The 17,515-nt window shown below is 42.0% G+C and overlaps 2 protein-coding genes across 2 annotated transcripts; one reads left to right on the forward strand and one right to left on the reverse strand.

Annotated features, from left to right (window-relative positions):
- Positions 1-5,167: 5,167 nt before the first annotated feature.
- LOC129601015 (baculoviral IAP repeat-containing protein 8-like) lies at positions 5,168-6,525 on the reverse strand. The gene is made up of 4 exons (XM_055499710.1): positions 6,430-6,525; positions 6,157-6,248; positions 5,613-5,827; positions 5,168-5,544 (listed from the first exon to the last, which is right to left on the reverse strand). The coding sequence occupies exons 1-4, from the start codon at positions 6,523-6,525 to the stop codon at positions 5,168-5,170; spliced, it is 780 nt and encodes a 259-aa protein (XP_055355685.1).
- An 8,979-nt stretch (positions 6,526-15,504) lies between these two features.
- LOC129601016 (uncharacterized) lies at positions 15,505-16,758 on the forward strand. The gene is made up of 6 exons (XM_055499711.1): positions 15,505-15,516; positions 15,664-15,813; positions 15,864-15,977; positions 16,037-16,397; positions 16,451-16,606; positions 16,673-16,758. The coding sequence occupies exons 1-6, from the start codon at positions 15,505-15,507 to the stop codon at positions 16,756-16,758; spliced, it is 879 nt and encodes a 292-aa protein (XP_055355686.1).
- Positions 16,759-17,515: the final 757 nt, after the last annotated feature.

Consider the following 17,515-nt stretch of genomic DNA (forward strand, 5'->3'; position numbering starts at 1 on the left):
TCCACATTAAGGAATCAGTATCAAAATATATCAGGTTACGTCCAACTTGAGACATATAATTGTATAAGTGAAGGCGGGCATGGGCCGTCGTGAACCTAAATCAACCAATAAATATTTTTTTAAAAGAACATATTTATTATATTTAATTTACTTACGCCGCAAGGATAACATTAGTCTTTGGGTTAACTGGAATAAAGTCTTCCTTGGACTTGTACGCAACTTGAATAACGGTGTCACTGAAGAATTCGATATTGTGAATTTCCAACGCATCATTTAATAAAAGTTCGTAAAAATCTTTGGGCTCGGAAATGAACTGTGTAGACAATCTATCCTCGCGCATCCCGAGTCGGCCCCAAAACTACAAAGAGAATAGAAACGTTAAGCAATTTCAGCTAATGTATACCTAATGAAACAGAAGACATACTTGTTTAAAAATAACTTTGCAAGGGCGCGAAGCCCCAGGTTTTTTTCCACTTTCTCGGCGTCAATAGATGCACCTTCTCGAAGTAAAAATTCTTCCATATACTGCTTTTTCTCTTCTTCTGTTTTAACATTAGAGGGCCAACCGCTGGCTTCCGTTTTTAATTTCAAGAAATGCTGGATGTACTCTTTAAATAAACCTTCGCGAGAACTCGGAAAATGCCAAATTTCGTAGACTTTTACCACCGTATATCCCAAGGATAGTGCCTTAATGATTTCCACAGAGCACCAGACGCCCGTAAGTGATCTTTCGGCGTCTGTGTGCTGACAGCTAGAATTTTGCTGCGTTTCAGCACATAGCCGGCATAGCGGAAAAGTTAATTTTTTCGGGTACGGTAAGGTAGAACAGGTAACCATAGACTTTTGGGCGGTAGAATGGTCAGGTAAAATAGTCCAAATAATTTTCCAAGTTTGGATCAAAGTCCGCAGTAATTCGCACGTGTGGGCCAACTGGATATCTTTTCCGCGAATTCACAAAGGATATTCCGAAATGACATCGGCAAACCTAAAAAAACACTTCTCATTAAAATTGAAATTATAATCTTTACTTAACTAGTTGTACCGTATTTTACTCGGGCTCGCATTTATAATGCAACCGTGTCCCGTTGGTCCGGCCATATAGAGCATCGCGGGGTTGAAGAGGTGCGTGAACATGAATATCTTTTATTGTTTCACGAAAATCCTCATCGTCTACCAATTTCTGATCGTACTCGCTTTCCCAAATTTTAATAACAGAGTATCCCATTTGCTCCTAAGGGCAATTTCCGTTGGACGGTTGCCGCAAATCCTCCATCGTTTGCTTGAGATGATTTACAAATGTGCGTTTCGTGGTTGCGGGATTGCCGTGCCAGAAGTCGCCATAGAATTCGTAAATAATTTCCGCTTCTTCGTCATAGCCGTCCACGTAAATTTTCCAATCTTCTTTTCCCTTGCAAGTGCTTTGCCTTCCGTCATTTCAATGTAGCACAACCATTTACCATTTGACTGATTGCATGCGCTGACTAGGGTTTTTTTATAGCAATAAGGTTTTTCCAATATCCGTGCGCGCCAGAAAAATGGCATATACCCGCAATTGTTAGCGGAAGTAAATGGGCAAAGCCCGCCTGAAATACCATGAACAACTTTCGGAATTCTTGAGAGCAGACGCGTAGAGTGTTAACATCCTGTTTGCAGTATTTGACGAGCTCCTCGTTGACATTGTACTTCCCTTTCTTTTTTCTCCGATCTTTTCGATAAAATCCTTTGATAAAGTCTTTTCTTTCTTTGTTATTCATCAAGCTATAGTTGAAATCCTCCCTTTTAGGATAGGGAATAATTTTGCCAAAATTTTCTGGGCGATTGACCGGATGAGGGAATTTACCCTTTTGCTCTGTCGCTCCAAACGCTTGAGCCCAAGCGTCGAGCGATTGGGGATTGTAATTTAAAGTATCACGAAATTTTATGCCAAATTCAGGTACATCCAGTTGCATAATTTTGAGCCGTTCATTATGAGCTTTGGAACTATCCCATTTTTTAATAACCATTTCAGAACAAAAAAACCGTCGAACGCCCGAAGGTTGTGGGCCAAGACATAAAAGTTTTTAAATGATCCGGAAAACAAAAACTCGCAAAATTCTGTTGTTATATCCCGGCCGATATCGGACGAGTCGGCAGGAAAAATCCATTCCTGGCCGTTGTCGTTTTGGATAACGGCCAGGTTCGGGAAATAAATTGCCCGTTTCCGGACACGGGTAAGTCTCAAAATCGAAATAGAGAAACTGGGCCTGTTCGTGCTTTTCGAGATCCTGGTCCGTCAGGACTTCGGGCTCAATGTAGCAAACATGGTCATTTGTTACGTGTTCTTTGCACACCGTGCAAAAAATCTCACACACGTGGTCCGTGGTACGAAAAGCTCTGGAGACAAATGATTGGCAAGATGAACAGACAAATAGCGTTTGACATACCGTAATCCCGTTTTCTCCCGAGCCAGCAGCGCGGTGATGATTGAAACACTCTTCACCGTTAAATGTTCGGCAGCAGTCCGAACAGTATATTCTATCTTCTCCAGGATTACATTCGAATCGCAGGCATTGTTTGCAACGGTATTGGCATCGATGGCGATTTTTATGATCGTATCCGCGACTGCAACGGTCGCACCAGTATGATGTTTTGAACCAAGCCGGCAGGCTTTTCAAGACATCAAAATGGTTATTATGATGTAACAGACGAATCTTTTTTTCGGCATATTCGCCGGCATAGACAATCGTATTGAGGTGGTCGACGCTCGTTATCAGGATTTGGTAGTCCGGTAAGGCCATTTGAAACTGTTGAACGTCTTCCAAAGTATATTGTCGAAGTTCTAGTCCTGCGCTAGCAATGAGTTCGTTTGCCATTTTTGTCTGCAGCGTTCTGTCGGAAGCCGTACAGAGTCCTTTGGTGCGATACAAGCATCTGTACAGCGGTATATTATCATCTGCGAGGGCCTTAGCTATAACAAGCGCACGAGCCAGACAGAGGTTGTCTGAATTACGCACAGGTATTACGCTCCTCATGGTCTCCAGCTTTTTGCGCAATAATAAAGGAACATCGTATCGACAGGATCCAGCGGGAAGGTTGGAATGGTGAATTTCCAGCTCAAAAGAATCATCCAGTACAAATTCTTGGTTTGAATTGAGTACGCGGGAAACTTCTTTCATCAATCGCGCAACGGTTAACTGATCACGACGAATGAAAGGTGTGTGAATAGGGTACGAGAGGTGACGGCTATGCAACTTGATTCTTACCCGTTCGTGATCTGGGATGTCAGTAAGGATTTCATTTAAGATTTCGTTCAAAATGGCTGTTATGACATCGGGAATCTCAGCAAAAGGAATATGATTGAGCTGATGAACTTTGCAAGCAAATCTTTACACGTCATCTGATAACGGCGGTTGTAAAATCATTTATCGGTTTCAACACAAAAAAGTTCTTTATATGAAGCGGGTCTTCGGTAACATCGTCATCATTAACAGCATTAGTATCGTTATCATTATCAGAATCAATTAAATCAGCAGCAGCATCAGCAACTATGCGAGGCATTTTCGCAAGCAGAAAGGTCACAGCAACTGGTTCTTAATGACAGAAAAGTGTTCCTGACACTGCTTTACAAATTCTAACTCATCTGACTTTATATCAACACAATTTTTTATGGTATCGCCAGATCTGATACGTACAGACATGGCTGAGTCATCGGAGGCAGTCGTAGTACGGTTTTCATGAACAAAAGCTGCTTGGGTATTGGACGTGGTGTCGATAATGCACCACGATAGGGTTTCCGGATGCGCATTGGCGGTGGAGGCGGAGACTGTTTTTTGGCGGTATTTTGCAAAAGCAGGCGTATTGGTCCATTCTATAATCTTTTCCAGAATATCCATTCCGACAACCAGTTCATTGCACCGTGTATTTTTATGGCGGGCAATAACGAACTGTACGTTGGATTTTTTATGCAACCGGTAGAAAGCCATGAAAGGATTATTGGATCCTTTTCTAACAAAGATGCTATACGCATCGCGGTACTGTGAATAACTTCGGAAGGTCCTATCGTCCGTTTATCAGTAAAGGTCTGGTAGAGCCAGTCCACGGATTCAGCGTTTGCTAATCTGATACGTTTGGCAGATGGCACGAGATACTGGTCCCCAGAATCCGCTGGCGCTGCAGTAACAGTATCTACAGAAGAAAATATTCAAAAAAGAGTTTAGGATCAGGATAAGAAACTTACTTTTTGACGATGATGGAAGTGCAGATGTACTGGGTTCAGCAACTTCAGCAGTTGGAGATGTAGTGGCACCAGAGAACGGAACGGAAAGCGGTGAAACGAACGGCAATTGATCTGAGATAGGTAATGGATCGGGAAGTTGTTGGTCACCAGGGAGAGCTGTAGTGTTATGTGGCGACAGAATAATGTAGAGATGGCGCTGCTTGTAGTATTCGTAACGCGCTATATATCCTTGCACTGGATCAATGCCTGCAACATCACTATATTTTGAAAAAAGTTGCAAAACAAACAAAGCATCAGACTCGCTTTTCAAGTCTTCCAGGCGGCCATATAATGGTGTTAAACGGAATATCTGGTCACCCACTGCAATATGAAAATGAAACTTGAGGCATATGTTGCTGCTGCTGCTGCTGGCAGAGAAATAAAAATTGTGTAGATACCGTGGTGGCGGATTTCCGCACCAGTTGCTTCATCTATAAATTAAAGAAATGCTCAGTTTTAAAATTCGGTGAACGAGATGATAAAAATAATTAAACCTTTAAAAATCGGCTGAATGGGTGGTGGAGACCACGGGCTTGATTGAAAGTGTAGTTCTGGCTGTTGTTGTTGTTGTTGTTGCGTTACTACAATAAATTTACATTTCAACAGCTGTACAAAACGTTTTCGCGTTTAATTATACCCAAAGCACTTGTTGCCGGAGTCGTAAGTACATTATAGTCCTGCAGCTGAATTTCCAAGTCACTTAAAACTTTATCCCAAAGAGCCTCGCCATCAAAAGCATTAGGGTCATCCATTATCCATTACGTTTAAAGAATCCACAACAAATGAAAGCAAGTAGAGAAAAAAGGAAGCAGAATAAACGTATTGCAGTTATATAGTATCAGCAGAATGCAACTGCAACATTTTGCAGTGCAACATTTTGTCACACACAATTTTCCAGAACAGCAAAATGCATCAAGTAAAATAAAGTGACGTGACGGCTTCAACAGGCTGACGACAGTACGGGCAGAGGCTTCCACGGTCTAGGGTCGCTTTGGCGCACTGTCCGCACATGACCAGATGTTTACACGGACTGATCAGCGTGTTGGCATACCGCGACAGACAGATTTTACATTTCAACTGCTCAACGGTGCGGGCATCGTCTCCGACAGGTACTTCGGTGGCATAGTGCAAAAAATGCTTTTGTTCCAGGAAATCGGCGTTATGGAACTCCACCGCTTCTTCCAGTTCCTCCCAAAAATAGAAACGACCCTTCTTTTTAGCTTTAGCGGCATCAATTTGGTCTTGACTGAAGCCAACGAGCCGTGCTTTGTTTTCCAAAACAGTCATACCTACATAATATTATTATTAAAAAACAAACTACACAAAAAAGTAAAAGTGACAAACAGATCAAACACACCTTGTATTCCAATGTCGGTAACAGGGGACTTGCAAGCTCGTATAACATCGTTGATGAACCGTTTGCCTTTCACGTTCATCAGATATGCACAGGCTGGTGATTGGCGGGCATGTTCAATCCATGGTTCCAGATCCAGCGGCAATCCAGAAATGAAAACATAGCAGTAAAACAGCGTACAGCATCCGGGCATACCGAAACACCCGGCACAGCAAGACCTGCATAATAATAAAAAACCCATTGTCCTGTAAACAACGGGCGACCGGAAGCGCGAAGCGCTCGGTCGACGTGTTACCGTCAACACATTAGCCAAATGTGTCGGCAGCGAGCAACAGGGCCCCCCACCCCCTTCGCCTGGTTTAACTGTTCGACCAGTAATCGTAACCGTTGTTTTTTTGTGTCGATCTGATAGCCAAAAAAATGCTTTGTTGTGAAGCTCACCGCAGTTGTAGAATCCAGCTTCGGCCAGTTTGTACACCAAGTGTTTTTTGTCTTCGGGCCACGGTCTATCGTCAAGGAAAACGCCCGCGCATACATGGTGTTATACTTTGCGCAGTCGGGATTGTTTGGGGGTGAATGGTTGTACTCAATGTTGTCCTGATCGTAATCCATCCGCACCCCGTTGCATTCCACCCACATCTGTGGGAAGTTATCTTTAACCGCTTTGCCAAAGCATGGATTCTTGCACGGTGTGCGATAGATGCCCGTTAGACATGTTCCTCAATCTCACAGCAGTAAACGCAACGGATCTGGTGCTGGATCCCCGTGCAGTACCAGCCCAGTTCGGCGTACTCTTTCGCCACTTCCAGTGTAATTTTACCCCACAACCACGAAATGTTTCAATGCGATTCTCAACACTTTCGGCTGGATAGCGCGGATCCCCACGAGGGCCAAAAGCACTTGCAAAACCGTCCATTGTTCGGTTAGCGTGTAGCCGTGCGTACGTGCGTGTGTGCTCTATACTCTACGGTTTTATAAAGCTCAGTGTGAACAGCAAAATGCTGAGCAACAATTTGCTGAACCGGATTTTGTGGTCAGGGTGTTTAGAGTATTTGATTAATATAAATACAGGCTTCTAATTCCAACTCGTTTTCATTATTCTTCCTGACACTTTTAGTTAGTCTACCTTTTCTTCTGATATACCATGACTGGTCTACCTCCTGCCAAACGCGGTTTCGTACCCGATAAAACGGATCTTGTTGGGAAGCAAAGCGCAAGTTTGCGAGCGGAAAGATCGCTTTCCACTATGAAGGATTCCCCACCATGAAGTTCGGGTACGACAAGTTCATCTGCACCCGCATCAACAGTGACACCCAGGCCTTGGAGTTCATTATTGGCGACTTTACGACTGCCAATCCTCCTGGACCAGCTGCGAAATGGACGCTGGGAGAGAAACACATTTTCTCACCAATGACCAGTTCATGCGCCTCGTTGGACTCATCTACAACAACATTACGACTTTAATCCGGGACCCACAGCTAACCAGCGGTAACCTGTCCACCCTGTTTCACCTCGGAAACGACGTCTACTTTGTGTGGTCAAGCTATGACAGTGTAGCGCTGGCCAATATCCGCCAGTTCTGCAAGAGAGGCAACGGCGACATGCAGGCCACCAAGAATGGTGTTTCTTTTGGGATAAAGTCGTTTGAATCGCTTCGTACCACCATCCAAGACCTGTCAATGTTCAAGGACATCAATGCTTTGCTGAAAGCACGTGGCTCGCTGGTGATTCACAACGAACCAACGGCAGCGGATTTCTCAAGCCTGCTGGCTGGCCTGCCGTTCACCATGTATGGTATGTGGCTTGACCGTCTGCACGAGAACTGTGCACGTTGCGGGAAATGGTAACGTTGTTTACACAACCGACTGTTCGTGAAGCCAGTCATGCCTGTGAATGGGGATTGGGCACACTGAATCTAACGGAAGAAATGATGAACGACATCATTACCGAGCTTGGAAATGGCAAACGTCTTATTGGCATGATGTTGTTACTGCGTCCTTGGGGCCAACTTACCGGATTTGACGACATTTTGGGTTTTAACGCCAAACAGTTTTTGGACCAGCACAAGGATACCCTGTGGGAGTCTGTCAAGCGTATTGCCATGGAAAAGCTGAAGATTACGGAGATTGGAGACGGGAAGATGAAACTACCTATCGAAGTCAACCAGGCCCAGGAAGGGAACAGCGGCAACGGTGGTGAAGACGGTAGTGTCTAAGACGACGGAAACGTTTGCGCTTTGTGTTACGGTAAAGCATGACTGTGTTACCATAAAAATTTGAAATGTAAAACGCGAAAAAAAACAGTGCTGATTGCTTCTACTTCTACCTCAGGGACATAAAATGTGAAATGTAAAACCCAAAAAAATCTGCTGCTTTTTTATTTTATTCAAGTTCTGCATACATTGCTGTGTTCATGTTAAAGTGATTGTTTACCCATTGACAAACCATTGCATCATTGTTTGCGTAATTTTTTGTGAAATAATGAATAATGTCTTTATATGATTCTCCGCTGGCGCGCTTATAAATAAAAAAAATGCAAAATTGACCGCAGACTGTCGAAAACGTTTGTTGTATACGTTCCATTTGATAAACAACATGTAAATCAGTTAACCATTCTCTGATCTCGTCAAAATACTCCACAGATCGTCCGTACGAGTCAAAAAACTCGATGGACGACGGCTCGCTCTGATAGAATGCTAGCCAGTGTTCACCAGAACCACTGGATTTGTCCGTGTTGACGATGTAGGCGGCAGGTAAAACATTGGACAGTTCGGGAAGTGTATCCCGGGCATAAACTCCTCGAAATATCCTCTCAGTTTTTGGATTTTGGCAAAGTAGCTTTGTTATTGTTCGATTATCCATTTTAGTTAATTGGTAAAGTCACAAATTAGCTGACGGAAGTTGTTAATTTCTATTACCGCGTCAAACGTAAGAAACGTGACCATGATCGTGGGCTGCTTGAGCGGTTGGTTGAAGACTACTCGGATGCCTAAATTACCCTGACGGATTAGACTTAGAGGGCCGAGTCCGGTCCCCCTGGCGTCAAATCAAAGCCGTAAATACAAAATCCGTTTGCATACTCGTCGCGATTAAAAGGCAAGGCGCCAAAGGACTGTTACGCCGTCCTAAAGTTTCTAGCAGACCATCATAGCACTCCAAATAATTACCGTTTGCATAATCCGGCTCGTACGGCCGATTAGGAAAAGACTGTCCATCAACTTCGACGCTGATTTGAGACAAATTAAAGTGTTGAAAATTGAATGGATTTGTCTTTTCGTGCCGTTAAATGCATCCGCTGCGACAAAAGCCACAAAAAGCACCTTGGGGACTTGACCAACGTGTATGTTATTAAAAACAGTGCTTTGTATGTTGGCAGGTAATTCGATCGGGCGCATCAGAACACGTTCTATAGGATATTTTGCTGTTGTGGTTAATAACCGCTTGCTTATAGCATTCATGTATTCTGGAACCCCTGTAATAGCAATACATTAGATTTTTTATGCAGAAATTTTCAAATTTTTCTACTGCTTACCAACATAACGGCGAACAAAATTCTTGGATTGCGTATGAACAATTTAAATTCGTCCTGCGCCGGATTCGCAAAATCACGAAGATAGAATTCGGGTTTATGTAAAACAAAGCGTATTTGTAACGGAACTCCAGTTATCAAAGGCTTGTCTTGCATGAAAATATCCGAAAACAATTTCCCGCTTAAAGGAATGTATTCATGTTTTGCGAAAAGCCTGAGTCGAGACTGTTCGGCTGAGTTGTTAACAGAATCTTCAAAACTTCCAGCGACATCCAAGTAAAAGCCACAGGATGTTAGCTGTGTATTCATCGCCTCCTTTGTGTAATTTAGCAAGCACTCAAACATTGCTCTGTATGGATAATAGATTGCGCAGTCGCTGACCAATCGGTTAGCAACCGAAACTTGAACTGATTGAAACATTGAGTGAATCAAATTATTTACAGGAGCACAGGTATCCGTCGCTTTGATTCGCTCCCAACTACCATCAGCAATCCTTTTTTCAATGCTACTTCTAATTCTATGCTTAAGTCCGGTAAAGAAACCATGGCGTTTGATGAAGGAGCTATATAAAGTTTATGTCACCACCCGCCGGAATATTTTCCGGAATGGCGGCTAATGGGGCCGATTCTTTCTTCTTCTGTCCGGAATCGGTCCGCAAACGAAGGCGGTATGGCAAAAATGTGCGATTCTGCAGCAATGGCAGGTTCTGACCCTTCGATTGGCAAGTCATTTCATTAAATCAGGAAGATCAAATGGTGGGACACGGCGAATTTTGGTAGTCGTTTCGCTTCGGTGGCTTCTTTAATACCTTTCTTCCTTTTACCGCCGCTAGATGTTTGTTGAGTTGGTGCGAGAACGCGGGCGATTTTGTTGCCCACAGATTTTGCAGCTTCATGTACCATGTAGCTGCTTCTTTTAAGTGAGGCAGCAGCTGCTAATGCGGCTTGTCCCTGCGGCGCTGCCGCCTTACAACTAGTGCAACAAAACGAGCAACCTTGGAAAATACTGCACGCAGAAAACTACCAAACCTCCACCGTTTTGATAGCTTCCACGATATCGAACAAATCCGCTCCCCAGCTGTGTATTGGTAAATCATCAAATAATCCTGGATCGGGCAAAAGCTTTATATCCATTTTCAGTATCTTGCCGGTCGGAAGTGGGCTTCACCATCGATTTTCCTGTTGCGAGATTTAGCGTTGTCTCCGAGATCAGTGGCAATTGTTGCTTCGATGTTGTCGAAAATGGGTCGTAAAAGTGGAACATAATGAGGCATTTCAAAACGTTCCGTGATAATTTTGAAAGCCTCGTTGCTAATAGGCACTGCTCTTAAAACTTGCGCATACGTGTCACCAAGCAAAGTAAAATCCGCAACATCGCAATAAATATATAAGATTGGTTGCCAATCATGGCGTTTATAGCTTCCTGGGCAGTAAACAAAAGTTTTGGATAATTATCAGTGCCGGCTTTGACTTTTTCGTTCCGGTTGTTGAACGCTTTCTGAAACGGACGTATTTTGTTTTGAACCGGTTCCTTCGGTATTTTTTTGATGACGGTAATTCTGTTTTTTCGCAGATATAGGCTGTTGCTGCTGGCTTTGGCGCTGGTGTTTGCGCAGGCGGCAGGTGGCGGTTGGGGCGGTGAGAACTGTATTTGCTTTCGCAACTGTTTGTTGTCGAGCTTTCTTTTCTTTGAAAATTCCTCCAACTGATTTAAACCGTCAAAATTTTGCTAAGGTCAACAATATTTGCAGGATCAGAATACCAAACAGTTGTCGATGCTGACACCCCAATATGCGTTCAGCAGTTCATTGTTAATAGCCAGAATAACGTATTGGCATTGGTACAATTTGCACTTTTGATTGTTAGCTAGTAATTCAATTGAAAGGCTCTCCTCTTTTGGATTCTTGTCCTTTTGCCAAGAGGAGCTTCGGAATTTGCGAAGATTGTTGCAATGATTTGTTCGTTGGTATAATTACCGGCGTAAAAAGTAATGCGCTTTTCTCAAATAGGAACTTTTCCAACCCTGTTTTAGCATCCGAATTTGTTGCAATATCGTAAACCTGCAAACAATCCATGGTCTGGTCTGTAGGAGATTGTACATGGAATTTGGGTAATAGAGTTCGACAATTGCAACTTCCCATTTCCAGACAATGAAATTGTTTTGCATAATTTGGTTTTCCAACTGGATGCAGTGTTATTCAGTAAATATCTGTGCAAGCATCACTCGGCAATGTGATGTAAAATGGCTGTTGATATTGCAAGCTATTCATTTTCTAATCCGCGTTAGCTCATAAAATTTTCCTACTACTGGTTCTCTTTTCATCCTCAGGGCTGATACACTGGCTCCGGTGTATGTGGTATTACCTTTGCTATTCGAAAGCTCTCCTGAAAGTTTGTTTCAAAACCTTTTCAAAGTCTGCTTTTCTGCAATTCCGACGACATCTTTCACCTTAAATACTGGTTTCTTTTTTTTTATGGTCTGTTTTCTCGTATAATCGATTAAACACAAGCAGGGAATTTTCTTCAGTTACATCCGCAGGACAAAGCCATGTGAGTGAAGTGTGGATTATATGTCTTTACAATATTTTGTAGCCGATCGTATTTTGTAGATTTTCGACTAGTAAATAAGCGCCATATGCGCAGCGTTCGAATAACGCTCCGCCATCGGAACATTTTATGTCATCGTTTTCGAACTGAATAGCAATTTCTTTCCGTTTGATAAATCCCTCATTTTATTGAAAAATTCACGGCCTTTATCAGCCTATTTTGTCGAATGGACAGGCGTTCTAGTATTTTTTCAGTGCTTTTGCCGTTGATAAACCATCTTTACATAATTAGCTCGCATTCTATTTTTTTAGAAAAACAATCAATAACTAACACGTAGCCATAATTTTTTGTTCCACTTTTTGAACTTTTGCATATCCATCAAATCTACCTGGAGCTGGCTATTTTATTTAGGACGACCACCGGATTCCGGAATTTTCGGTTGACAGGCTTATGTAAAGTGTAGGCATCGATCCCTTCAAGAATATTTTTGGCTTTCCTTGAAACATTTTCTGGAAGGTTCTTGTGGAAACGCTCGAGCCCCTAGGCTGCTCAGTGCACTAGGATTGAGATAGTGCTGGTCCATCGGAAACAGGCTGAGTAATTTTAGGTACCTCGTTGGCTTTATCACCAGCTTAGACGAATTTCTATTTTATTTCGTCACTGTCATCAGAACAGCAAGAAGAAACACAATTCAATTTCATCCTTGTCCAAAATTTAGATTTACCGGCACACAACCGACATTTTAAAGAACCTTTAGCCAGCGGCCTTTAATTGCCTTTTATAAAACTTTGTCTGCTCTCGTACCCGCTCGCCACGCCGGCGTGGTACCTCTTCCCACTTACAGCGAATTTATTATCGGGCGATATTTTGTTTCGTTTAGCGTTTGTTCCAGTACGCGTTTACCGTTTCCCTTTCATTTGACGTAATGGCTGCACTGGGAGATCATATTCATCCAGAATCATCCGAATCAATATCAGTCAGGGTTTTTCTTGATTTTTCTGCGTGATTTTGACGATGCTGTTGTGGCGCGAACTCTTTTCTTTCTTGGTACCGGTTAACGGTGTAGTTAAGATTGATGGAGTCAGGTTGTGGCGTCGTTTACACTTACGGACAGACTATCAAGGGATTACCTTCTTGAAGTGCTCTGGGCTTTAATGCCATGAACCGTTCTAAATTTTTACTAAGTAATTGTGCTTTCTGCCATTCACTTAAATTTTGACTTGAAAGGATTTTGATGTCAAATCATAAGCGATAAAATGTTGTTCGCTTCAGGTGGAGCCTGTAAAACTGTCAGCTCGGCTCGCTTCTTGATATCCCGCTCAGGTACAATATAATGCCTCCATGACCTTAAATTAGGAATTTAGCGCTCCGGCCAGAACACTTGCTAAAACTGGCAGCACTGCTGAAAACCACCTTTTGTGTTAATAGCGCTTTTGCTTTTGTGGGATACCGTCGAAGAGCTAATAATCGTATCGGCTTTTCCAGCGTCTGCAAATTCGCGTACTTTCTGGTGATAAATTTACGGTATTTTTTTACGATATTCAAGCAGCACTCTTCCAGTCCTTTAATATGCTTTTTGTTACAATGATTCGCGACAGCTCTGCGATCTTGGGGTTGAGCGACGAGAGAAACAGTAAAACAAGCAAATTCTTTCAAATGTTTGGTCATGCTGACGGCACTGCACAGAAATTCGGGTCGGTGTAAATTCTTGCTGTTTGTAAGTCCGTTTTGTTTTCTTGCACAACATGAGATCTGACGCAAATAATCGGGACAATTTGGTTTTAAATCAAAATCAAAGGTTCAAATGGAGTAGCAGTAATCTTTTTTATACGCTTTTTTTAGATGCTTAAATCCTGTTTGTCGATAAATAATCCAGTTGGTTGTTGTCGCGAACATTTTTAAACAACACAATATATTGAGTATTTAAGGCAATATCCGACTTGCTTTACCTTGCTTGAATAAATTCTGTGTGATATAAATTGCTGACAAATTTCTGTGATGTATTCCTTGCGTAAATAGCTTTGTGGCTAACTCACTGCTTGCCATTTCGCCCGCTAGATCATCTATAATCAGCAGATTATTTTCTGCTTTGAAAAAAACTCCAATCTAGTAAATCGTCCTTTAATCCTTTAACAAATTCTGTTTGTGGAAAATCTTAATTTCTTCGTACGAGTTTTGCCATTGACTGTATGCTACCACTATTCTGGTTGGGACGACGTCCATTGCATTTCCTTTCAGCATTTTAAGAACATATTGTGTTTTACCACTCATTGTTGGCCCACATATTATTGCTCCGAAAGGCCATTGGAACCTGAGATCATAACCAACTTCTGGATACATGGCGCAAATAACTAATATCGTCGCAACTGCGCACTTGAATGCCAAATCGACTTGCAGCAGCTTAATTTGAACAGAGACCTTATCACAGAATACGATCCTAAAAATTCTCTTGTCTTTTTGTGGCGCGTATTATATCCGAAAAATTCCACTGCCAATTATATCGCAACGGAAAAATTACTGTTAATGGTGGACGCACACTACGCGAGTCACGAAACTGTGCAAATACTTTTGCGAAAGCTTATTGCTACGGGTTACAAAGGAGCACGAATAACAAATTATAAGGTCGTTAATATTATTGCTTCATGTCAGCTGCGACGACAAAACCTTGAAAATATTGGACATTCGACTGGTGACAAATATTACGAGCCGAGATTTTTCAGCATGACAATAAAGATGAAAAAGCCACATGCATAGTCTTTAATAGTGGAAAATGTAATATACTTGGTTTAAAAAATTCAGACACATTGAGGAAGTTTATCAGGAACTTTGCCAACTTCTCAAATAGATTTTGCTCGAGTTGCTTTTGGATTTCTTTTCCATTTTCCTTAGCTGGTGATTCGACACTCTCCATTGACACCGCGTTGCTCCGCGGTACAATCGCAATCGTCTGAAAATGATACGTATATGGAATATTGTTTTTTCCAGGATTTTTACAAAGTTACCAATTTCTTCTTCTGTTTCATAGGAGCTGAAGGAACTGTCGAATCCGTAGCGTATCCTATAATTTAAGGTGCGGGTGACTTGCAGTGTTACTTAATTCACATCTGTCTCACTTACCGGAGTCGTTGGAGCGTCCGGCTGTTCATGATTGAGCATTACAATAAATCAGGAGTTTGGTTACAATGCTTGCACGTATTTTTTTGAACTGCGTGAACGCATCTGATTATAACTGTTTATATTAACAAAATACTGTGCATGCATTTTCCTGCACAGCAATTTGTTTCACAACATTATCTTTCTCGGTAAACTATTTTGCGTGTGAGAGCGCTTATATAAACACGTGTAAATTAACCAAGTCAAGTCATAAATGTCAGTGCGATGTTTGCTGTGTGATTACCTTCACTGCTGATTCTTCTCCGTTTGTCGTAGAAGACATTTATTTTCTAGGCAACCGAGTAGATAAAGCTGTGACGGCTAATTTTACTTGTTATTACTTTCTACTGGCCGATTCCAGATACCCTAATTAGCCGGAAGAACAGGACTGTATTTTATGGAGCAGCTGTCGTTTGCGCGCTGACAACAAATGCGTGCAAAGGATAGATGTTCCCAAAAATAACTCTTTAGATTAAACGAAAAATTGTGCAGATTTTAACTTCAGACTACTCTCTGGTTAATTATCCGAAAACAAAGGGTTGAATTTTTTGGAGCAATTGTCGTTTACGTGCTAAACAACAAACGCACGTAAACGATAAATGCTCCAAATGATCTAACAAAACAAAACGAAGTGTTGCACAATTATGAGTAATTCTGTTTAAATGAACATGTACAATAACGTAAGCAGTTGGCAAGCGCAGCGTTATGTATTCGTTATTTAATCATAATAATTCTGTAAGTTTCACCCACTGTTGTAGTTGTCAGTTTAAGTCCTAAGTAAAAGTTGAAAAGAAATGGCGGTATGTATTAACGTCTGCTTCTTTTAGGGATTCAAAAAACCCGCTACGAAACTGCCACAATATTTTGTGGATTTTGCCAGCCATAGCAATGTCTACAACATCAAGTATAGAAACAGGCTGGCGGTGGACACCACTAAATACTTGAACATCCAGTCCGACGAGTGGCGCACTAAGACGGTAAGAAATGTTTATGCAGTAACCTAATTATCAATTGCATTTACTTACAGGGTAAACTGGTGCGCAAGTTCCAGAAGAGCGCTCTCGACCTCGCGTACATTCACCACCATCAGAAAGCAATGTTCACTGCTATTATTGTAATACTGAAGAAGCTGTTGGACGTTGTACAATGAAAAGTATCACATGGAAAGCATTGCAACTCTTTTGGCTTCCTGTCCGCCAGACAGTATGCCATCGCCTGATGAGGGCTACTGGATCGATGAAATATCAAATTACCCACCACATAACTCGCAGAAAATTACGCATCATTGCTGACAAGAAAAAGAAACAAGACGAAACGAAACTGCTAGAGAAAAATTCACGAACTCACATTGGAACGACCAGTGAACTTGTGCCTACCGCTCAGCTGTCGGAAAGTGAGCTTAAGGCCAGAACCAAGGCGTACAAATCCTTGTGGAAACAACTGACTGAGCTGTCAAACACTGTATCAATGTATAACGACAGAATTAAGGAACACTGCCTCTCCCTGATAAACGGCTTTGAACATCTCAAATCAAAGCTAAACATTGAGAAGATGACCATTGGTAAGTGTAGGTATTTTAGCTTGTATTAAGTTTTATTTCACAGTTTCTTTTAGCCCAGGAAGCGTTTCTTCCCATTGTCCAAGAAATGTCCACTGTTAGCACTCTCATCGCTGACCGATACCTGACCCAGTCTGAGAACGGACGTGATGTCACCGCTGCTTTGAACAAACTGGATATTGCCATGAACCTGGCTAAGAACGCGCTGCATGGTATGATCAGCTTATCTATTTGTATTCATTTTCCTAAAATATTGTGGTTTTATTTCATTTTGTCAGGTGACCATCCGGAAGTCCGTGATGACCCGCGCGTGGATGACGTGGGAGAAAGCGATTCGGAAATGAGCACCTCGGACGATGACTAACAAGCTATTACTTACTGGTTGTCATTTTGCTGTTGTGCTTAAAAAACTATATAACAATTCTGAATAACGTAATCGTTTTATTCGTCTAAACTGCTTTAGTTATTAAATGCTTTCACCTTCTTTATACCATCCCGTACATAAATCAAATAATAATACAGTACAGTAAATGGTCAAGGGATTCCTTACACTATAGAAAACTAGGAGTAAATATTTAAATACAGTCAACAATTAACGATTTAATCAGTAACTATGGTAATATTTTTGTAAATTATTAATACAAAGTATATTTTAGTTTTAATTTTTTTGCGGAATTTATTTACTTATCGTGACGTCACAAACTGCAGTCCGGAAGTCCAGTGGGGAACTGGAATACAAAATCGCCTTGCGGGACGCCCTTTACTACTGGTACTTGCTATGTACATTGTTGTACAACGAAATTCCCGTGCAGAAATCCCGTGCACGCAGCCAGCTGTACCCGCGCGAACCCAAAAATGTCACCCGTGCACGCAGCCATAATGTTAATAAAAGAGCAACGCCGTGTATCCTGCAGGCATTTTCGACCCGACCGGAAAAGGTCACTCACATACCGGAAGTGTACGGTTACAACCGTCGTATCGAATTTCCTGCCTTTTCTCAACGATCAAAGGTGGGCTTGATGAAAGAAAAAAATCCCTACAGTAGCCAGTAGAGCTATAGGATCGAGTGACCAAGTTTCCTTCACTATCTAGTGCACGCGTGGTGCAGTTTGTATTTTTCA

The sequence above is a fragment of the Paramacrobiotus metropolitanus genome, unplaced genomic scaffold (assembly GCF_019649055.1).
Source record: "Paramacrobiotus metropolitanus isolate TYO unplaced genomic scaffold, Prichtersi_v1.0 Parri_scaffold0000208, whole genome shotgun sequence".
Classification (NCBI taxonomy): domain Eukaryota; kingdom Metazoa; phylum Tardigrada; class Eutardigrada; order Parachela; family Macrobiotidae; genus Paramacrobiotus; species Paramacrobiotus metropolitanus.

Coding starts and splice junctions, on each gene's coding strand:
- LOC129601015 (XM_055499710.1), bottom strand. CDS start 6,525: ATGGACGGTTTTGCAAGTGCTTTTGGCCCTCGTGGGGATCCGCGCTAT. Junction 5,828..6,156: donor AACAATCCCGACTGCGCAAA/GTATAACACCAT, acceptor ATTATTATGCAG/GTCTTGCTGTGCCGGGTGTT. Junction 5,545..5,612: donor TACCGACATTGGAATACAAG/GTGTGTTTGATC, acceptor AATATTATGTAG/GTATGACTGTTTTGGAAAAC.
- LOC129601016 (XM_055499711.1), top strand. Junction 15,978..16,036: donor TGAAGAAGCTGTTGGACGTT/GTACAATGAAAA, acceptor CCTGTCCGCCAG/ACAGTATGCCATCGCCTGAT. Junction 16,398..16,450: donor CATTGAGAAGATGACCATTG/GTAAGTGTAGGT, acceptor AGTTTCTTTTAG/CCCAGGAAGCGTTTCTTCCC.